Source organism: Chinchilla lanigera, unplaced genomic scaffold, assembly GCF_000276665.1.
Source record: "Chinchilla lanigera isolate Chin_1 unplaced genomic scaffold, ChiLan1.0 scaffold00060, whole genome shotgun sequence".
Taxonomy (NCBI): Eukaryota; Metazoa; Chordata; class Mammalia; order Rodentia; family Chinchillidae; genus Chinchilla; species Chinchilla lanigera.
This window is the reverse complement of record NW_004955461.1, coordinates 7,550,352-7,573,915: the sequence shown is the minus strand read 5'-3', so window position 1 is coordinate 7,573,915 and position 23,564 is coordinate 7,550,352. Positions and strand designations below refer to the sequence as shown.

The 23,564-nt window shown below is 46.4% G+C and overlaps 1 protein-coding gene across 1 annotated transcript in view; it reads right to left on the bottom strand.

The window, feature by feature from the left end:
* Tg (thyroglobulin) overlaps nt 1–23,564 on the bottom strand; it is a 216,191-nt gene that overhangs the window by 129,543 nt on the left and 63,084 nt on the right. Inside the window, exons 27-34 of the mRNA XM_005398023.1 lie at nt 20,843–21,010; nt 14,098–14,163; nt 13,212–13,292; nt 9,423–9,560; nt 8,338–8,514; nt 7,010–7,121; nt 4,732–4,811; nt 3,739–3,882 (exon numbers count right to left, since the gene is read on the bottom strand). Coding sequence (XP_005398080.1) covers nt 3,739–3,882; nt 4,732–4,811; nt 7,010–7,121; nt 8,338–8,514; nt 9,423–9,560; nt 13,212–13,292; nt 14,098–14,163; nt 20,843–21,010 — 966 coding nt within the window. The remainder of the gene's footprint in view (nt 1–3,738; nt 3,883–4,731; nt 4,812–7,009; nt 7,122–8,337; nt 8,515–9,422; nt 9,561–13,211; nt 13,293–14,097; nt 14,164–20,842; nt 21,011–23,564) is intronic.

Sequence of the window (23,564 nt, the reverse complement as noted above, 5' to 3'; positions counted from 1 at the left end):
GGACACTGTCTGGTGACAACTTCAGCAGGTTGGCATAGTTCCTGCAGAATGACATTCTTTTATCCCCTTTCAACCTCTGAAGGCACCTCCTCTGCCTCCAGGGTGTCCAGTCACATCACTGTGATTCCCTGGCTACAGAGATGATGACTGTCTCCTCTGCGTGGGATGGGAAGAGCACTCACCTCTGAGAGGGTGAAACTGATGCAAGGAAAGTGCATTCTGTGTCTGCCATCCTGCAAGTGCTGAAGAAAAGGGCTTTGCTTTCACATCTGCCCCCTTAACCAGGCCATCCGCTATGGGCAGTAAGAACTTCCCCTCGTGCTCCCTGGCATTCAGCACACAGTATGAACTTAGGGAAGGCTACTGTCTGCTCCTCAGCCTCAGGGGATTCAGCATCAATGGCTCATAGTCACCACAAGATAGAGTGTTCATACGCTCGATAATCAGACCAGGTCAAACACGCCCAAAGACCATTATCAATATTCTTCAGTAGAATTGCTTGGTAAAGCTTATGTGTTATGTGTGAGTGCTGAATGAGAGGTAACTTGGAATCCTGCCCACCCTTCAGGGCTAAGGCCCAGGGACTCCCCTTCTAAGCACCTTTACTTTCCCCATAAGACCATTCCATACCGTTACGTGATTGGCTAATACAAAGACAAGGATGAGGGAAAACGGTAACAGTGATGTCGTCTATGTGTTAGGATGACCCATAAGAATACTGATGTGGTTTTGTCTACAGAAGAAAAGAAGATCTAAGACTGTATGATATGCAGAACCCAGCTAGGGAAAATGCTTTGGCTCAAAATATATCATGAATCAAAAGATGGTTTTGTAGTGGTCAACATGACCCAACTGGGGGAATAGTCTTATTTATTAGGCCAATTTCCCTAAGTAAGTTCTGTTACAGTTACTCCTATATGCTTGTGTCCTGTTATCTAGGTTGTATCTAAAAAACCCTATACATTATTACTTTCCCATTTCTCAATGTTCAGGCTAGTATGTGACCCACTATAAACACTCAACAAAGTTTTCAAGCTTCTACCCTATGTTATGAGAGACTCATAACAAGGATGAGTTGCTTACTTAAGGTTGGGTTATTTACTTTAGAGACTGTAGCTCCTCCTTAGACTGTCGGTGCCTAGAGGACAGGAATCATGACTCTTCCACACTCAGCTGTATAACAAGTGACTTAAGTCAGAAAGGCCTCTGTCCCAACCTAACTCTCATTTGCCTGCCATGTGATATTGGGCAAGTGAAGTAACTTCCCTGGGCTTCTAGCTCCTCATGTGACAGGGTGTGGGGTTTAAAGGAGATCATGCTTGCAAAGGGCTTGGCATCTGCACACTGTGAAAGCCCAGTGAATGGAAGCTTCCAGATCTGGTTGGTGTTTGGTGTCGGGCCATGTTGGTTAAATGGGAGAACACCTCTCTGAATTCTAACTCCCTGCCCTGTAGTTTCCAGTCCAAACTCCTGAGCCTCCAGCCTGACCCCAGGGAGCACACGTTGGAAGCCCTAGTGGTCTGGCACTCAGATAAAAAGAAGCAAACAGCTGGAGCAAGTCGGGATAAGAAGCACCTTGGGTTCTTTTCCTTGCCAACTCCTGTCAAGATGTTGTAACACTCTGGTCTGATTTCCATTAAATTTCTGAACACATGAATTCCTGCTTAAACTTTTTACCCAACTCTTCCATGAGTCAGTTGAAGATAGAAAAGGACATTTTTCAGACTCTGGTGGGGTGAGGAGGTAAGAGGACAGACAGACAGACAGGCAGGCAGGAGGCTCAGAGCTGGCCTCTGGTGTCCGCGAGGGCTAGAAGTCCTAGGAAAGCATTTTTCCTCCCTGCCCCTGTATGGTGAGTCCAGGAGACTGGTGTATATGGATGGTGGGGATATTTCATTACACCACTCTGACATCTTTTCTAAAATAATTCAAGATGTTGACATAAAAGAAAAAGTCAATAGAAGGAATTCAAATCAAGTCACAGGCTACTGAAGGTAGATATCAGCAGGAATATTCAATTCAGCCTGGAAAGAATTAACTCCAAAAAAGAAAAGTCCACCATGGACTTGAGGAATGCACAGGGTCAGGAGCAAGGTCAAGGACAGATGCTGCCTGGGAGTCCAAGCTATACCTTCCAGTTCCAACCCTGGAGGCCAAACCGCAAGGGGGCTGGCTTGCCGGCTTCCTAGTCTTCTTCTTCAGTTGATTAGTCCGTTTCTAGTTAGCAAACTGAGTTGGAGGAAACCAGCCAGACAAGACATCTGGAATTTCTATTATCCACTCACTTGAAGGCCTGCCATGGGATGACATTCTAAAAGGGATGAGGGGAACTTGCGGCCATCAGATCTGGGCTTGCAATTTGACTCTACTTCATACTAGCTGTGTGGTTTGAGTCAAGCACCTCTAACACTTTATGGCACACACTTTGCATATTAAAGTGGACGTAACTATGTCTGCTCATAGGAGTTCTCTGGATATGAAGTGAGGTAGCCCAGGTAGTTCTCATATGTGTCTGACACCTAGAAAGCACTGAGAAGTTCCAGTTCTTTCTCACTGCCTGCTATGGGCCGGGAAGTGTGAAGTACATGGAGATCAGTTATGGATCTCTAAGACTGCTTTCAAATCAGAAAACCTTTGGTTCCTACTTCTACAGAAGTGCCAGGAAGGGCCAGGGCCATTTCAGATTTACTCTGAAAGCGAGCAGTGAACACCAAAGAGATGTTTGGAGAGACCGACAGTCTGCTCAGCCTGTCTGTGTGATTCTTCCTAAGACAGGGTTTTCGGTCTTACGGGGCTTGGGACAGGTTTGTGAGTTTGATTCTGGGGCACGGGGAGATGTCTAGTTCCTCCACTTTTCCTCCACCCACACATGGGTCGGCAGGTCCACGCCTACCACACGCACCCAGAACGTGAGAGGCGATGACACTGCAGTGAGTCTTGTTCACCTGTTTCACTGATGGAGAAACAGAGAAGCGTCATGACTTCCCTGAAGACAAACTCAAGTGAGTCCAGTGGTGTCTCCATTCACTCATTCCTGCACCAATTTCAAACTGAGCTCCAACAAGGTGCCAGGACACATGCCTTACATGCCTTCGGTACACGTGCCTTAAGGACCCATATTGGGCCAACTCCGCCTTGTTGCTGAAGCTCCAACTGCGTGAGCACTGTCAAACACAAGCATTGTCACCCCTTCCTTCCCTAAGATTGCTACATGCCACACTGTTCTGATTAATTCCCCTAATTAGGGTCAGATGGCAGAGTGGACGTCTGTCCATTTGGCCTGTTGGGCAACAAGATCTTACCCATGTAACCTCCCTTTCCCCAGTGCATCCAGGCTTGTTGGCACCATCTCTCAAACATCTAACCCTCCTTCTGGCAGTAGGTAGATTCAGCTCAAGCTGTACCAAACTCGTTGCTTGAATTAAAGCTTGAATACAAGTGGCCCCTCTGGAGCAGACCAGTGACAACTGTGGTCCACCAATGGATTTGGCCACTTGTGCTTCTTAAATGTATCTGTAAAGCCTGCTTTCTTTCTATCTTTCCTGAGATCTAGGTGGTCATCTTTCCTTTGAGACAATGATTGGACTCCCCAATTAATTTCTGCTTGCGGTAAAGAGAATCAGTATCTGTTGCTTGCATTCAGTGAATTCTGATCCATGTGCTCCCCAATCTGAGGAAACTGTCCTGATGCATGGCTGGGACACAGTTTAACAGAGCTGCTAGGAATCAGTTACTTACTAGGCTTCTGGTACCATCCAAAGGGGTAGGTGCGGACTTCCGTGTCAGGAGAGTCACAGTCCAAGATGTGCCAGGCTCCTCCACCTTCCTCACTGCATGTCTGAACTCCCAGGCTGCTCAGAGTCAGACACATCACTTCTCCTCCTGCAGAACACATAGCCAAGACCAGGATGGTGAGCAAAACAGGAGATTATAAATTAATGAGGGAAGTCCTACAAATCAGTGTTCAGCAGACAAATGATGCTCACCCTGTCCTCTGGGAGAATCTTGCCTCTGATGCAGACCTGGTACATTTGTGTGAGGAGACTTTGGCCTAGGGGCTCAGGGATGGAGGCATCTGGTTCTGACTGAGCACCTGGCTATTGTGTCAGACTCTGCATCACTTCACTTGGTCCTCACAGGACCCAAAGAGGAAGGCAACATGTATTCCTACCTATGGGTGGAACTAAGCCTTGGGGAGAAAATATGTGCCTCATCTAGAATCCTATCACCAGAAAGTTACTGCACAAAGTTTGTTTGTCTGTTTTTGTTTTTGTTTTGATTTATTTTTTCTGTTTTGTTTTGCCTGTTTTGGTCTTGAGGTTCAAACTTAGGGCTTTATGCCCAGCAAGCAACTGACTTACACACCAACGCTCAGACCCTGAACCAAATTTTAAATGCAGGTCATATGGATGTGTCCAAAGTCCACCCCACAAAACCACCTGACCAGAGTGCTAAAAGATGAGCTGAAAACTGCTCAGCAAAGTATGAAAGAGAGGAAGGCTAAATGGGTCATGCAGATGCGTCTGTGTAAGGTCAACAGGCCCCTGGTTGGGAGTCACATCCAGCTGTCACACTGATGAGCCCCTGACACTTCGAAGCCCCGGTTTATGAATGAGGATCCCCCTTTCCACTCACTTGAAGATTCTGAGGATGAAAAGAGGTCCTAAGTATGAATGTGTTTTCTGGTCTCTAGAGTGCTGTGTATAGGGGAGGACTTATTATTCTTAATACCTTTTAACTGGGACACATTTAGAAATCCGAAACCGACGCAGCACAGGTCCAAATCACACAGTCGTTCACATTCGAAGAACCTAGCATCAGAAGAGAAAGGGCAGGTCTGAGGGCTTCTGGGTGGCCCAGCACCTACTTAGTGGGCTGAGCAGTCATCAATATTACTTTTGGAGGTCAGCTTTCTTTGTAACTACCTAAAGTGTGGGTGCTTTGGTCAATGTGTATGGTGGATTCCTAGCTTTGAGAGTCTTTTTTTTTTTTATTTTTTTTTTTTATAAATTTTTTTTTGTTCTGTTTTTTGTTTTTTGTGTTTTATTCCAGTACCAGGAATTGAACTCACGACCTTGCACTTGCCAGGCAGATGCTTTGCCGCTGAGCTAAATCCCCAGCCCTTGAGAGTCTTTATGAAAGCAAAGTTCTCCTTTCTAGAGAATGCTGTTTTGACATCCTTTGTTCATGCACTCATTCATTCATCAAGCATATATTCTGTGTCAGTTACACTCCAGTCTCCAAGTCAAGCTAACCCAGGACTCTGAATTGCTCCTACAATCCTTTCAGATAAGAAGGAAGTCTTAGCTTTGGACCAGGGAAAAGGAAGAAACAGCAGAAAAGGCATCCCTACAGTCAGGGTGACCCACCAGGGGCCTGTTTAAGCAACAAAGAGCTGAGCCTGCATCTCCTTGGCTTCCCCTTGTACTCTGCTACATAAGCTACTCAAATTCTAGGAAGATGTGTCTGTTGCCTGGCTCATCCCACTAGGCTATCTCCCCAGTGCCTACCTCACTTATCTACCTAGTGTAGCTACCAGACCCACCTGTCACTTTCTGGAACCAGCAATGGTAAGAGGAACTTAGTGGCTTCAAACCAGGGTTTTGGAGCTTGGTTCTAAGTTCCTCCTGTCCTGACCATGTGTCCCAACCTGATTCCTAAGAACTTACTCAGCCTCTTTGCCTTTTTCTGGTTTTGGACCCCGCCACATTCTTACTGTTGGTTTTCCATGAACCGAGGCACATCCCAATGTTTGAAGGTTTCATCTGCTGGGCAATGCCGGCTACATCTCTTCTCTGACACCAAGGAACCACCTCTCCTTTTCCTTTCCAAGTCCCTGCCCATCTGTCACCTGCTACTTCCTTTTCCTTTCTCGGAATTACATTGCTGAGCCTCAGCTTGGACCACTGGCTTTCCCAGCTAGCCACACATCCCTGCGTTGGGCTACCCCAGCTCCATTCTCCCAGCTCCTATCCCAGCACTGAGGTCAGGCTGATCCCTTGTTCTACCCTTCTGTCAGCATGAGTGATGTCCATCTGGGCCTCAAGACAAACTAGCCTGACTCATTCTTTTATCTCTATTTTCAAAAGAAGATCCTAAATTCCAGCTATATATAGTTCATAGCTCAATAGTTCATCGATCAATAAGTAAAAAGATTTACAATGTGCTGAGTATGTGTACCAAATGCCCACAATGAATGTAAATGCTATGTCATAAACATGAACTAAAGACAATAATAATAAAAATGGGGAAAGAGATGGAAGGAATGAGGAGGTAGGAAGGGTAAGGAGATGAAAAAGAATCAAGCTGTGGTATGTATATATATGTTCCGCTCCTTAAGTTGAGTGTAAACTTCATGTACTGCAAACACATACTAATAAAAAAAATCAAAAGAGTCATTGGGAATCTTCCTAAAAATTCCTTAAAATTCCAGTTCTTGAGCTCCATCCTAGGAAGCCTGAGTTAGTGGCCCAGGATAAGCCCCAGGAAAGTAGTTGATAACCATCCCCCCTGGTGATTCTGATGGGTGAGATCCATGGACTGTACTGAGCAAAACCTCACTTTCAATTAGAACAACTAAACCATTAACCACATAGACAATAAAATAAATTTTTTGAAACAATGATGGAACAAAAAGTCCTTGCAAGCCTAGGGTTCTGTGAAAAGTTCTGCTTGCTCTCCAGATTCTAAATACACAGTACCATTAGGTTCTGAGGACCAGGTTCATTGCTATGCTTGATAACTTTTATTAATTGACAAGACATAGCCCAATGTATCTCTTTTCCATCATCTGACTAAAAGTTAAGAGCTAACTTTGGTATTTAATATCAACAACTTGTCTTAGCCCAGATTTTTGGTATGACTACCTCCTTATTATATTTTTTCCACTTAGCTTTGGGCTGTGCAGTTAGTATTAGACTTTTGCCTTTAACAGCTATGGTTTCACCCTTCTCATGGAGGCAAAAGAGCTTTAATAATACATATAAATGGGAGCACAGAGGTTGCTTACCCATTGGAAATGGATTTTTCAAACATGGGCACTTTGTTTCTAATGGAAATCCCTGCCAGCTTCCGGAATGGCAGACGAGTGTAAAAGTTCTTCACTTTGTTGTTCAGGACAACTGCACAGAAGAAGAAAGAAGTGTTATCACTTGGAGAGAAACTTATTATACCTGTGAATGCGTGATAACCAATGAGTAGAAACCAGACCAAAAGCTTTCATTAATGATGGCACCTTGAATTCACACAATGACTCTCACTCCCACCCCAAATCTCCCTGAAATGACAGCTGGAATTCTTGTGAAGGCATAAGCACATCACGATGGAGGGAATAGAAGAGGGGATATAGTTACACACTTTGTGGAGTTGGAAAGCACACAGAGGATTAAAACTTGGTTCCATAGACTTAAGAAGGCAGACTCCACTTTCTGTGGGGAGAACCAAGAAGCAAGCCCATGTGCCTCTGGCTCTCTAAAGGTTCAAGCATCCGCAGCCCTGAAGGGAGAAAGAAGCCTACATGGTGGATGGGCTGAGAATCTCCTTCAGAAGAATGAGGCATCCAGGTGCCTTCTGTGTTTCCCCAACTGACAAGAGCTGGCTCCCACCAGGGAAGAATATTGAAGGCTTATTCCTAGAGAAGACAAAAGACAGGGTCTCTGGGTGCCCTGGAGAGTGGACGGGATGCACACTGCATTGAAAGAAGGGTCCTTTTCCAGTCAGTCTCCATACTGAGGCTCCCTACCTTCTCTAACCTGATTTGGTGTCCAAATCACTGGCAGCCAGGTATATGCTGTAGCAGGTATTGCAAGATTCCTCTAGAGCAAGGATTTAAAAATATGGACATGAGGGACTGCCCAAAGCATGGCCCAGTAGGTTGTTCTAAAGCCAGCAAACTTTCACCAAACAGTCAAAGCTTCACTCTGGCCTTGTGGGTTTGACGTACATTTGAGTGGAAAACCTAGGGCCACCAGGTACTTGGTAAGAGCCTCCAGAAAAGAAGATAGAAGGGATGCTAAGGGCAGCAACATCTGGGGGAACGACAGACAGTACAGGGTAAAAAGAGGAACGCAAACTATAGTGTCCTTAGTGCTCTTGATGAGAAACCCCGACTTTGATGGTGTTACAGTCACAGAGGCTAGGACCACACAAGCTTATGGGCCTCTAGGTGACCAGCACACCAGTCGCAGCTCTCTCTATGAATGAGGCTCTAGAGCAGAAGTCTCCAGAGTTGACTTCTGAGTGCATTTGAAAGAAGGAAAAATAAACCTGGCTGTTTGTGAAACTACAAATCCAGCCTCCCACTAGAAACCCAGCATGCACAGGCACCTGCGGACTCACCTTTCTTCTGGAACAGGGTCCCCGGCTGCCGTGGCAGGACCAGGCTGCAGCCCTGGGCACTAGACTCCAGGACATCATCACACACCTGGGCCTCCGGGTAGAGGGAGCAGGTAAAGTACAAGGACTCACTCTCTGTTACCTCTGCAAGCCGACAGAAAAAGGGCTCCTGGGAGCAGCCTGCAGCAAGAGCACAGTTGGTTCTCAGATCTCAGGAGGCTCATAGGTGAGAATTACCTTTATGGGATCCACTGGGAGAAAATGCCTGGCAGAAGCTCTTCTTAGGGCAGATGCCCAGTAATTGTCTAGTCTGGGATTCTATTGCCTGGGAAGGGGCTGTTTGGCCCTTAATAAAGGCAGAGTAGAAGTGGAAATAAACGGAGACCTTAAACTCAGCAATACAGGTGCGAAAGGATAACATTCTACTGCATCTACTAATGACCACATCAGAGGCAAGATCTGTAAACCAGAGAACTTGTGAAGTTTGTGAGTGATTTTCTTGTCCTGTTGGCACATCAGTCACTGACAGAGGTATGTGTGAGCACCTTGAGGGAAAAATCATGGCTGATTCTTTTTGTCTTTTATACCTAAGATCAAGCACAGGGCTTAGAATAACATGTGTATTCAATAGCTCATCAGATGGATGGAGGATAGATGGAGGGATACATGGATGGATGGAGGGAGGGAGGACGGATGGAGAGAGGGATGGAGGGAGGGATGGAGAGAGGATGGATGGAGGATAGATAGATGCATGGAGGGAGAGAGGGTATTGGATGGATGGAGGGAGGAAGGGAGGATGGATGAAGGGAGGGAGGATGGATGGAGGATAGATGGATGAATGCATGGATGGATGCATGGTTGCGGAGATGGACTGATAATAGGTTGATAGGTTCTGGGAGCAGAGCAGAGACTGACTACAATGTGAGCTTCTGAAAGACAGGGATTGGATCCTATTTACCTTTAAGAACGCAGTGATTCCTGAACTACAGCACTGAGATCTATCTTATCTGTATCTCTGGAGTTGAACTATGCTGTGATACCCAACCCCAGAGTCTGAAAGCTGAAGGGTCCAATCTAAAGATACTTACGAGAAAGGCACCAGAGGTTTGCCTGCTGAGCTGAAAACAGGTGTTTGAAAAGCCAGTACTGCTGCCTGGGCAGGGATCTGTTCAAATTGACAATGACCTGACTGAGGTCCACAGGGGAAAAAAGTTCTGTTGTTGAACCTGAAAAAGAAAGTCAATCCCTTCACCTTTATCTCTACTTGAATATGAAACAAGACTCCAGCTGTTCCTTCACACACACCTGCCCTTGGAGCCTTGGCACAGGTGACCCTCTTACCTGGAACACCTTCTCCAGACGTCCCCTGGAAGCGTGTGGGAGATCCATCTGGATTTCTCTGAGAAGCTTTTCCAGACTCCCCTGGGCTGTCTGGCACCCTCCCTCCCCTGCATTCCTATTGCACTTCACATTTGTCTTCCTGTACCTGCCACGGTGTCAAGTGGTGGCTGTACGTGGGCACCTTAGTAGTCTGTGAGTGTCCAAGCACATAGCACATATACTTAAGAAGCATCTGTTAGACAAAACAGTGAATATTGTAACTCTGTACCTCACTGTACCTGGCATAGATGCCATGTTAGAAACAATTTTTAAAACTCTGTGCAGCCTTAAAGGGAAGGAGACCAGGACTGGGCCAGCCAGATGGAGCTGCTCTTATTGCTTCCCTGTGGTTGTCTCCAACACTCAGACTGAGTGCAGGGACGTGATGCAGAAAGGGGAAAATCTTCCTGTGCTTTGACTCCGAGGTGTTTCCCATGGAACTTGAGAAACATAGTCTGAGCGGGAGCCTTCGAGAAACTGAGCAAGGACCAGCAGCATTTCTTCTATGGGCATTTTATCTTGTGCACTCCAGGAATGTGATCAGCTGAGGAAGGGAAAGCTGAGCAGAGCTTTCCCTGTTCACCCTGTCTCCTTTCAGGGCATTGGTTGGGGTCAAACTCCTATCCTAGTGGCGGGGGGCAGGGCGCCCTCCTGTAAGGACCCTGTGATAACACTAGCGATGCAGCCCTCATGCCGGGCTTAAACGCTCTCAAGTGACACCACCTCATGCACATTCATCCGGCCGTGAGCTGTAAAGTTGCCCCTAAAAGCCTCTGCCCAGGCTGGCGACCACCACACAGAGGCTTGGATAAGAAGTGGATTGCTGGGTGCTGGTGGGGACCAGGGAGCAATGGACAGGCAACCTAGGATGGACAGGGTGGCTCAGTGTCGCTCAGCTCAGAAGATGGTCCCCAGGAGGAAGTCTGAAGTCAGTGTGGCCAGAGTTTTTCCTGTCTTTCTCTACAGAAACCAGAAACCTGATTTTTGACGTAATACTTCCCAATTTAAAAGTATTGATTCAATTAAAAAAAAAAAAAAAACTGGAAGTCTACTATGCAAATTAAACAAAAACATCAGCTGTGTCAGCCAGGTCTTGGGCCTGAGTTCTCACGCCCATCAGGCTGTATAAGGGGTTGACTAGGGTTTGAGAAAAACCCAGACTCTGAGGTCAGTTGGTCGGATCCTGGCAGTGCTGCATACTTAGTGCTGGGCTGGCTTGAACTTGGGATACCACGGCACCGTAAGCCCTTCATTTCTCCTTAGCAAAATGAGAACCCTGACCAGCGGAATGGAGTGGTCATGTCATTTGTGAGATGACATACACAAAGCACCCGTGCAGGACCTGGTGCCAAGGATGTTGGAGCGGGGAGGTCTTGCTTTCCTCCACAGCCCTCCCCGAAGAGCTGTCAGCTCACTGTCCCTCACAGGAAAGCAGTGGTGGTAAACTTGAACATACCAGCATTGTGCTTGCCAAGCTAGTGCGCCCATTGACAGCCCTGGGCAGCAACCAGAAAGGTGAGGAGACAGATCACTGATGCGGAAAGGGGAAAATCTTCCTGCGCTTTGCATCAGAGGTGTTTGAATCAGAAGTGTGTAGAAGAGAACTGGACAAGGAGGGGAAAGGTCCTCTGAGTAGGTTGCCTCCCCTAAGGCAAAACTGATGTTTCAAGTGAAAATGTTTGAAGGGGGAGAAGAACAGCATCAGGATTGGGACAAGAAGAGGAACTGTGTCCCTGCTGTCCATCCCACAGCACTTGGATCACTGTCTGATAGGAAGAGAGGCAGAGTGGGGACAAGACTCAGTTGAATGGTTGCATGGCCAGGCTGTGTCGCAGGAGCGCAGCCTCCAGTAGCTCACCAGTGGCACACAACAGCTGCTGACTTGCAAGCTCAGGCTCCACACTCCAACAGTGTAAAGAATCATCCCTCCCAGTTCCCCAGTTCGCCTACCATATGGCTACTGCTATGACTCCCATAGATGAAGACACTGACTGTCAGAGGTGACTCACTTCCATGAGCAGAGACAGAGCTGGGCTTTGAACCCGGTCTCTTGACCTGAGGGCCCACACTTTAACAGAAGACCCTCCTCATCTCAGAGCAACTCTTTGGATGCAGAATGAACTCAGCCTTGCTAGCTGACTATTATGGGAGCAGCCCTTTTGCAGCTGTTCTTATATATTATCTCATGAGACCTGGAAAGAAACTCTGGGAAAGGGAAGAAACTACCATTTGGGGGTTATGTGTTAGGTACCAGGTAATGCACAGAGTTTTACCGTCTCCTGGGATAAGAGACGAAAGAAGGTTTCATTCTACACCTGAGGAATTCGAGGATCTTAACATGTGAGCAGATTGACCATAGCCACGCAGTCTGTAAGTGGTAAGAGTAGCCTCTCTCTGTCTCTCTCTCTGTCTCTGTCTCTCTCTCTCTTTCCCCTCTTCCTCTCCCCCAACCATGTGTGTGTGTGTGTGTGTGTGTGTGCATGTGTGTGTGTGTGTGCGTGTGTGTGTGTGTGAGAGAGAGAGAGAGAGTCTGTCTGTCTGTCCCTGTCTGTCTCTGTCTCCCCAGTGGTAAGGATCAAACCCAGGGCCTTACACATTTTATGTAAGAACTCTACCACTGAGCTATGCTTCCAGCCCAAGAGTGGGTTGTGAAGGCAAGTTCAGCTTCTTGCTCCTCACGTCTCTCTGATGCCTTCCACCATGTACCGACAGCAAGAAGGCTCTTGTCTGTTTGCTATAAATGATACAGTCTGTCTGCTGGCGTCCTGTTATAGCAGCACAAAGTAAGCTGCTCTTTTTCCCTCCCCCTCCCTTCTTTCTTCCTACTCCTCTCTTTCTCCCTCTGCTCTCTCTCCCTTCCCTCCCTCTTTGTGTTCTACCTCCACTTCAGCAATAAAGGACCGCAGGTTCTAGAGGTAAAGTCTCAGACACTCCATATGTGTCATCCCTATTAGTTTGAATTCATTGCTCCCACTGCCTGTGGTGACTCATGTTCAAAATCTTTCTCATTCATTAAACAATTTTGGAATATTTACGTTTGTTTCTACTCTTCAAGGCTGACAGGAGAAATAGTCATTGATCATAGTCACTTGTACCTTGCTTTTTAATATATGTCTTTTTTCTGGTTTTATTTTTTTTTATTTTTTTTATTTTTTTGGTTTTGGTTTTTCTCCGGTACCGGGAACTGAACTCACGACCTTGCGCTTGCCAGGCAGGTGCTTTGCCGCTGAGCTAAATCCCCAGCCCCTCTGGTTTTATTTTTATGGTTGTTTTTGTTTCCGATAACAGTGGTGAATTTCTAACAGTTGTACCTTAATTTCTGTGCCAAGGAGCTGCCATATTGTGAAATGGGATAGAAGCTTACAGAGGGCACTTGAGGCTACAAAATGGAGTGAGCAGGGAATAGCGAGGGGTCCATGCATTGAATAAACCCTTGGCGCCCCCATTTGTCCTCTACAGTCAGACACTCAAGCATGTAAATGTTTGGGGGCTGATACCTGTGTCTGCTGAAGATTCAGACCTTGGTACCACATCTCTTCTGCATCCCATAGACTCAGGCCGAGATGCCATGTCAGAATCTAGGAGGAAAAAAGAAGAATGTATGTAACATTGAGGAGAAGGAGTGGTATTCCTTTGGAAAAAGTGGTAGTAGCAAAGCAGGAAATTCTCATGGTGCACAGCCAGGAGCTCAAGAAGGACTGGAGCGGACCTAGTGGCACAGGTCTGCATGCCATGGCCTTGTGCTGAATGCCAGCCAACCTCTCGGTAATAGAATTCTCAGTGTCCTCGATATTGCAATTCTGAACATTTGCCCTGTAGTGTGAAAAAAAATGTTCATAAATACTGGTGTTTCCAGCACCCTGTGAAGGGTGAAGAATCAGATTTCCATGTTATTTTTGAGAAAACTGAGACCCAGAAAAGTTAAATGATGTATTCTAGATCACTCAGGTGATCAGAAGACAAACTGAAGTTTGAAGAAATTTAACAAAATTCCACAGCACCACTTGAGGATCTGTCTCTGGAGATCTGTCCTCTGACCCTGAGCCTCAGGCACAGGGGACCCAGTTCCTTGGATGAATTCCTGCTGTACTTGGCAACAGCCCCAATGCCCCTTTCCTGGTAACCAGGGCAGTGCGTGCTCAGTGAACTCAATCTCCCAGGAACTCCATTCTTCCTTCTCCCTCTTTTCTTGGGTTTCTGCACTGTGCATTTTCCTTTTAGACCGTGGTATCTTATCTGATGAATGGGGCCCTCCTGCGATACAGAGAGCACTCTCTTAGAAAGCAGATATCTACCCTCTCTCTCAAGGGAGCAGAGTGCCCAATGGAGGACAGGCAGGGCTAGTCTCCAGCTGTACCACTTGTACCACAGAGGGAAGCTTACCTTTCCAGAGATAAACCTGCTGGAAACCGATAGCAGTGCCCAGAGCTCCTTCCAGGGGTGCCAGACCTACAAAGGCAGATTGTGAATTTTATGAGCGTGCATGTCCACCATTACCACAACTGCCCAGCTTCTCCCTCAAATTATCCTGGCAATGATAACTCTGCTTACACACAGTGTGCTTCAAAAGCCTCTTGGAATTGTATTCCAGCTCCATGGTATAAAACCAGAGCTAGTCAGACCTCTGGTGTGAAGCTTAGGCCACCAAAGGGACTACTTGGGTGAAGGGTTGTGAATCATGACACAGGAGAATAACTTAAGGACCTAGAGATTGGTTTTAGAAGAAAACTAGATTCCCAGGAAACTCCAAATCTAGTTTTTAATACTACCTAGCTCCTCTGAGACTCTTGCCTCATTGATAAGTGGGGAATGCAATTGTGAGGATGAGAACGTTCTGGGGTCCTCACCCACTTGTTGAAAGATTGCTATTATTTATTACTAATATTATTAAATTCCCTTTTCTGGAAAACTGTATTCCACTTGATGGCACCCTGAGTAAAACTAGATTTCCCACACTATTTCTTGATGGTCGATGCTCCTTTTTTTGCCCATGTGCATCCCTCTGTTTCTTCCCGACTCCTTCTCCGATGGAGAAGACTGTGGAAAGTGTTCAGAAAACCTGAGTCTGGAGGACAATAATCCCACACCCTGCAGGAGACACCTGGATCACCACTTGAGACCTCAAGAAATGATCAAATTTTGTTTTTAATTATTATTATGATCCCGTTATGGATAAACTGCTGTTGTCACTTATCTAGCACTGTAAGGAGCACCTTTTATATTTTACCTAATTTACACTTCACAATTATGCTACAAGCAAGGTCCCCAAGTTCAAGGTGAAGAAATCAAAGTCAAAAGTCCCAATTCAAATCCTATCTGTTCAGTTCCACAGCAATGCTCTTAACCAACACACTAAGGAAAGGAAAATGTATTCTACAATTCTGCCCATCTAAAATGCTCAAAACATGTCAAGGTTCTTGTGTTTAAAGAGATACACTCAACTGTATGGAAAACTCACCCTCAAAGTGAGGACCCTCCCCAAGGATGATCATGCTCTATTCTGGAGGTGAGGTGAAATATTGAGCTGTGATTCCATTTTATTTTCTTTCAGAAATAAGAATAGGGCCAGGGATATACCTCAGTGGCATAAGCACCTGCTTGGCAAGTGCAAGGTCCTGAGTTCAATTCCCAGTGCCCCCCACAAAAATCATCTTAAAATAATAGAAATGAGAATAAACAGTGATGCTAGGACTTCTTACACTGTCCTGTAGTGGGATAATATGCTTCCTTAAAGGATCCACTCAAACTTCTCTCATAGTTTTCTTCAGAGTGTGGAAGTCACTAATAAAACTGAGGGAGTGTGAGCTGCAACACCTGGGAGACCTACACTTGGATGTCTGACATTGGGAGTCTTGTTCTCCACATCATGAAGGAGAACATACTACACTCCTATGACACTGACAGGGCTGGCAGCCACTCCTCAGTTGGTGTGCTGTTGTCAGTCTCCATCATGATATCATCATTTGCTTATTGTAAAGGTCAGGCTGTGGAGTTTTGGACTCTGTCACAATGAAAACCAGAGAATTTATTTTTTAGGTCTTTCTGTATTCTAATCCATTTAATTGACTGATTTTTTTCAAAGTAGTAAATAGATAGTTTGTTAATATAGATATAATAAAAGTTTTCAATATACTTTGGTCTAGACATTATAATTCATACTTAACCTATAAAAGTTGGTAAAATGACACCTCTAAGATGTTTTACTGCTCTCAAATCTAACACTAAAACCAGTGGTCACTATAAGAAATACTTTACCATGGGGTCATCTTTGTAATTTACAAAAAAGTAGTAATGCTTTAGTGTTTTGCGTCATTAAAATGTTTGCCTGGTCTCCTAGGAGGTTAGAGGTAGAAAAAGGTGCCCTACCCCCTCTACCAAGGAGAGCTGCGATGACCACTGAAGACAAAGCTGGACCCTGATGGGACTGGTGACAGCACCAGAGGACTGATATGAACAAGATTTACTAACCAGCCTTTTCCTGTCAATTTTTTGTCTTTCCACAATTTGCCACCTCTAGAGATGCAGAGCTTCTTCTCTTTGTCCTGTCACTTCTCTAAATATGCATTACTCACCATTGAAGACGCTGTATAAGCTGTAATGCAAAGCCACCTCACGGGTATCTCTCAAGTAAATATGTGATTTTCTCTTGTAATCTGTCTTTTGTTTCAGGTATCCACTCCAATTTAAAAATTATTTTTTCTTCTCCCACAGTATTCTGAGCCACCACACACCAGCTCTGTCCCCAGGGCCCCTCTCCCCAGGCACACCTAATGTTGGCTCCTAGGCCTCTCCACCACTGTGCCACTGTTTTATCTCTGCCTACAGCCCTAATCCCATCTCCTGTGATTCGCATGTACTCATTCTTTAAGAATCAGATTTGTCACATATGGTGCCATATACCTATAATCTCAGCACTCTGAGAGATTGAGACAGGAGGACCCAAATTCAAACCCAGCTTGGGAAACTAAGTGAGACCCTGTCTCAAAATAAAAATTTTTAAAAGGGCAGGGGATGTAGCTTAGCAAGAAAGCTCTGAACTCATTTTCTACTATTGGAAGACAGAAAGCAAGGACGGAAGAAGGAAGGGAGGAAGAGAGGGAGGGAGGTGAAAGAGAGAGAAAGGAAAATGCAAGGAAGGAAGGAAAAGAGAGACAGAGAGAGGGAGGGAGGAAGGCAAGCAAGCAGCTCTTTCTGGAGGCCTCCCTGGGCCTGGGTTGGGAGGCTTACACATCCTCCCCTCCCGGATTTACACAGCACTCAGAGAACACCTGTCTTTAGTCTCATACTTGATGACCAACGCCAAGATTCCAGAATGTACTGTGAGCTTCTGGAGCTACAGACTAGGCCTTGTTCCTTTTTATATTGCTCATCTCCAGCACAACCCTTGATGTGCAACTGGTGTTCATTACACAAATGAATACAAGGAGAAACAAGTGAAGGAAAACAGAACAACCAGTGGTGCTCAGAGCCCAACCAATAAATGTAGAGCCCTTTGCTTCCATGCATAAAAAGGTTACCGAATGTGTTTTTCTAAGGCAGACATCTAGTCCTTCACTCCATTCTCCAACACTTATCTAGTTCACTTTACTGCTTTTAAGAAGGTACATGAAACTGAGGCAAACTTTATCCTTCTCTTCCTTGCTACCCAATGATGATGTGACTGCTGGGACATCTCTGCCATTCCTTTGACAACCACAGAGGGAGGATATCTCCGCTGCCCACACAGGCCTTCAGACGCAGGACAGCCCTTCCTGCCATCAAGGCTGCAGGCACACATTCACACTGAGAGCCACGGTGCTTGGCATGAGCCCGAGTCTTTGATGTTAGTGGGATCTGTGCAGTCTCAACCTCCTCAGGAATACTCCTGTGGAGACTATGTGCTGCATCTGTCGCCAACAGTTTTCACCTAGGCCCTAAGAATGGACAGAATTTCAAACAGGAGAATGCACTCCGAGAGTCATCGAGGGCCATTGCAAGCTGCTGTCCAGGAGCTCTGCCCTCCAGGGAGGAGCCAAAAGGGCACCAACCCCTCTTCACTCCCTCTTAGCACACAGGCCTTATTAGCAGCACAATGAATGCTAGGTATGTGTATATATTCGTCAATAGAGTCATGGCAGAGATATGGGCTAAATAAAGTATCGTAGCGTCACTCATATTCTCGCAAGAAGAGAATGCAACAGTGACCATCACTGACACAAAACAGCCTCCTGTTAAGGGAATAGCAGACATCAGGCAGAACTATGAAGGCTTCAGCATTCAAAATAAATCCAGGAGTATTTTTGACAAAGCCTTTTCCTCTTACCAAATATTAAATTTTTATGGGAATCAGGGTCATCTAATCTGCCTGTTTTTCACTCATTCACACTTTAAGACATTGTGAGCACTTATTCATATGCAGCCTCAAAGACTACTAAGCCTTTTCTCTTAAATACCGGAAAGCTGATCGATCCAACACCAAATAGTTGGAAACACCTAGAGGTACTCATGGGAAATGTGGGAGACATAGTCGCTGGCTGGTCCTTGTGTAGTGTCTAACAACGGAGCAGAGGTGAGCTACGCAGCATTCTGCATTGCTACAATCCTTGTCGGTCCACAAAGGCAGCGAACAGGAAGTTCCTGGATTCTAGCAATGTCAAAACCTGTCACCCCCAACCAGCCTGGGAGCTCCTCACAGCAGGAACTGCTCTCACCTCAGTACATGCAGCTACACATAGAAGGCACCAAAAAAAATCCAAACCTTCAAAGGTCTTTAGTAATCACTCCTTTCCAGGAAGACTAGTCAAAGGCACATTCTTCATTTCTTGGGTCCATACCAAGCACATGCTCTGGGTTAAGCAATTCATTCTGGATTTATTGCCCATGAATATATTGTATGTCCTTCTGGAAATGCCTGTTTTCACCCCAGGCTACCTTTCAGAACAATGAATACCAGGTGCTGAGTAATCCTCACATAAATAAGGTATTTGATTTTATTTACACCGAATGAAATCATTTAAGCCTCATGGAATTCCACCAAATTCTGAAATATTTTTCCAGATTTGGGTAACTATGCACTCCACAGATGTTTCATATATTTTCTATGCCAGGTTTGATGTTCTGTGCTGTGAACCCAGAAATTAATAAGACATAGCTCAATTCTTGAAATACCACAGAAAACAATGCCCAACATTAAAAACAATGACAGTGATATTATCTAAGCTTGACACTACACATTGACCCCTGTTCTCCCAGTAGTTATCTGTGTTTGCCATGGGGCAGTGGCCAAGACATTGGCTTTCGAGCCAGAATATGGTTTCGGACTCCCCCTGCTACTCACTTGCTCTGGAACCTTGGGGGTTACCTGACTCAGTTTCTTCTGCTGTAAAGTGAGGGCAGTAAAAACAAAAGAGCCTCGCTGCAAGTGCTGTGTGAGTACAGTCAAGGCCATTGTGTGGGTTGGACTCTCAGCAAGCACCACAGGAGACCTTTCTGAGATAAATGTTCTGGCCATGTTCACCTCCTTCCATCTCTATGGAGCCAGTACCATCAGTACCCACTCCCCAGCCAGCAGCAGTGACTCATCCAAGACCACATGGCTGGGGTTCACAGGCAAACTGGGACAGACCCGCAGAGCAAAGGGGAGGGTTAGCCTGACAGGAAGAGGGCCTGCAGGAGCTCTGCAGGAGCAATGACCAGGATGGCTCCGGGAGAAGGGGAAGGTGGGCCTGCCATCACGAGGTCCTGAGAATTGCCGTCCCTGGAGATATGGGTCTCAGGTTCCTTCTTTCAGTGCCTGGAGACCAAGTCCAGCAGTGACAAGAGGCCCCTAGGATGACCCCTATCCCTCACCCCAGATGCTTCCAACTCTCCAGCGTTGGAAGGTGGAAAGGAATCGACATTGCCTTCTGAGCACAGATGTTGGCGGGTCACCAGAGCAGAGAGGTGAGAGGTAGCAAGTCCTCTGAGCCACACACAGGAACTGAAAGAGGGAGTGAGCATCTGGTCTGCTCTCATCGCACACAGACTTTTGGGGTTGAAGGAAGCCTCCGCTATCCAGGGACTTGAAAAGCCGACTCCTGGAGCCTGGGGATATGGGGGCCTGAGAATCTGCATGTCCATTCTAGCTCCCAGTGCTGCTGCTGCTGTTGCTGGCCCAATCTCATGAATAACATTGGCCTGGCCAGTCTGCAGGACACTGCAGAAGGCCCAGCTCCTGGGAGGGGGAGTCCACAGAGAGAGGCTCCTGGGGAGCTCACGAGGCAGAAATGGGGCTTGATTGGCAGAGCCTGGGGCACTCCCACCCATCTCTGAATTGAGGGATGGGACAGGTGCTCAGAGAGGGGCCTTCTGCCTCTAACATTCATGAGTTTGTAAAAAAGAAAGGCCCAAAGAGCTTCCAAAAGAGCAAAAGGGAAGGAGAACGCACGAAATTTACTTCTGTTCACCGAGTCCGCATGATGGGCCACTGTCCCACACTCCTTTAAGTAGAGTGTGCAGTGTGGTTGTCCATACCTGGAATTCTGTAACTCACAGGGGGTTCCCTGGGGACAGCTCTGGGGACAGCCTGCATGCTGGGCACCACCTCTTCACCCTTACTTGTAATCACACATCTTGCCCATGATTTTTGTGCCTCCTGTCACTAATGGAACAGAGTTTATTTCTGATGTGATTTGTCATATTCGGGAAAATGTGGCAGAGATGACAGTGAGGTTGCAGCCTTGATTTTAAGAGGCCCACTTTTTTCCTCTTTCTACCCTGCCTCTCACCCTGCAGGAGAAGACCGTGCTCAGCCCAGTGAAGGAAAAGGAGAGGAAAGTAACACCCACAGGAATAGCACCAAGGCTCCTAACCCCACCCAGACCAGGTCAGACTATAGGCAACTGACCCTAAACTCCTACATGAACTGCTGGGAGCAGACCTTCCCTGGAGCCACCTGCCCCGGCAACCTGCAGGTCAGCCAGCTATGAGGACTTGACATGGGTGCTTCTGTGGAAAGCTGCTTTCTCAGAATCATCATTGACATCCTTTATTTTCTTTTCCCAAGGGTAAATTCCTCAGGAGAAGTAGAGGGCTGAAGAAGCAGCAGAGGGCCTCACTGGCCAGTGGAAGAACCATTTGCAAGGAATGAGGATGAAAGGCAAAGACTTACTTTCCGTGAACTCCTGGCCTCCTAGAAGAAACGTCACCTGGTGGGACCCCTGCTCATATGTCACTCCAGGACATGTAGTGTTGGCTCGGACTTTGGAGGGGTCCATCCAGTCTTCATCGTTGCAAAGGAGGACATCAGGGGAGCTTAGCAGCCCGCAGACGAGGGGACCTATAGAGGCACAAGGGGGAGGTGTGACAAGGAAGCAGCAGGGCCCTTCAGAAACTCCCCTCTGTGCCTGGGGAGCCTTGTAAGTAGGAACAGCTGGCAATAGCTCAAGTCTACACAGGGACGCTAGAACTCCAGAGACTGGTTTTAAATCCAGTTCCAAAAATGGCCTTAGAGGCCTTCTTATATAGGGTTCCCCAACCAGGTGCTCGGCCTGATGATATAAAAAATGCAGGGAGAGTCTTGAAAATGCTCACTTCCAGGCTCCAAACATGGACGGACCTTTGGAGTTGGTAGGACACACATTAGGGGAGCAGATTTTGGGAATTACTGCTTGCAGAGCATACACAGATGTTTCTGGTACACAGCCCAATTCAATGACCCAGTTAGGCCACCTTGTTTTACAGAAGAGGAAACTGAGATATGGAAAGGGGAAATGGTTTTTTGCTGGTTACAGAGCAACAGTAGAGTAGCCAACAGGCAGTAAGAGCTGACCATGGAGCCCAGAGACAGTGCAGGCCTCAGAGAAAGCCCTAGCACTGTGGTCTGACCTCCATCTCGCTCCCCTCCCCTCCTTCTCCCTCCTTCCCCAGTCGCTCCAGCAGAGGGACAGAATTAAACACAAAGTGAGTGCTTGTCCTGCTTCTAGCTCAAGACATCCACGCAACTTCCTAGTGCTGGAGCATTGGTGAGAAGTCTGGTGGTCTATGAGCTGGGGGCCAGCTGGAAACTACAGGTTACCTTCCTGACTGAACCTGCCAGCTTCAGCAGTGCTCATGTGATCCTCAGGGCACACAAGAGCCCCTGAGCCCCACATTCAAGTGGCCTCAACTAAAATGTAGGTTCTGAGCCTCAAGAAATTAGACTAATATCTATGTGTAGAAACAGAGCTATTTGGGGTTGGCTACTGAAGGAAGCTGGAGGGGTCTGGGACGAGCAGCTAGGAGGGGAAGAGGACAGGGGGAATCCACCAGAAAGTGAAATGACTTTCCAGGCTGTGGTAGAAGGGTGTGGTATGAGTCTGTTCCTGGTCATCAGCAGATCCAGCCAAAGCTTTGTAGGTAAAAGCTCCAAGTCTGACCCTGCATGAGCTTGAAGAGGACATCAGCCAGGCACTTTGCCTGTGCCTACAAGAGGGCTTGGCTGCCGGCACCATGAGTTGATCCATCAGCTTAGCAGAAATCACAGACCACAGGTTAAACTTGGAGGGAAAAGCGAGCAAGCTGCCAGCCTGAAATATCATGGAAGGAAGGACTGTGGGCTGGTTGTTCCATGGAGCAAAACTATTTTTCCATATATGATCCTAAGGAAAATGCAATCAACCTTTCCAGCTTGAAAGACCACGTGGTCTGGTAAGTAATTGAGCATCTGGGAAGTTTGTGGCCTTCAATAGCAGAGGCAGCTAGTTAAAGAGGCATCCTGGGTTTGATTAGAGGGTTTCTAGCTATGAGTTAGGAACATAAAGGGATACATATAAAGGCTTTGATACAGACATTTGTGTAAAACTTACTTTCTCTTATCTTTTCTCTATCTTTCCCCTATACAGGAGTGTGTGTGTGTGTGTGTGTGTGTGTGTGTGTGTGTGTGAAACATACTTTCCCCTGTCTAAACACTAACACAAATCTTCATCATATAGTCATAGAGCATTAAACCTAGAGGAGATTTTAGGGATCATTTTACTCTAACCTGGGTTCCTGTCTCACCTCTCCTATAAATATTGTAAATATTCTCATTTAACTCTCACTGACTGACTACTATGAGCTACTGTGAGCTAAATTTAGAATTTTTCAATAATCATCTCCCAATCCCTCAGCAGCGCTCAAGATGACACCATGCTTCGTGGATCACTTTCTCCCTCTGAGATATCCATTAGGCACCCTGCCCTGGGTCACTTCCTCTCCATGTGGTGGATGCTTTTGTGTCCCTCTGCAGATTCCCTACCCTTTCTATGGGTGTTCATTGGAATTGCCCCCCCCACTTATCTTTGCACTCTTTTGTGTCTCTTTCAAGGGAATCCCAGCCATACCCTTGCCTTCTGATACTATGCAAAGCTTCTAATCCATACATGAATACCTCCAGTCCAGATTTCCCTTCTGAGCTCCAGAGCTCTGTGTCCAAAGGACATTTTGTGAATGTCTCAAAGGTGCTTCAAACTTAGCATATCTCACATGGAAGCATGACCTTCCTAAATCTTCCCCTCCATCACCAAATTCATCACTGATGCCTTTATTATTCATTGTAGGAGCAGACTACCCCAGCCAGGTGAAAAGCTAGACGCTCAAGAATGATCTTCAGCACCTTCCTCTTCCTGAATCCCCATATCCAGAGTCCCGCTGAATCTGCTTCCTAAAAAGAAGTTGTTATGTCTTGTTTCTGACTATACTGCCATCACCTAGCCATATCCTTTCCTACTGGTCCATTGCAGTTGCTCATCACTGACCTCCCTATCCACTGAAGTCCCTCTCCATCACCTCCACCCTTAAACTCAGAGCGCTGGTTTTGAGATCCAAGTGGGATTGTGACATTTCCTTGCTTAAAACTTACAGTGGTTTCCAAT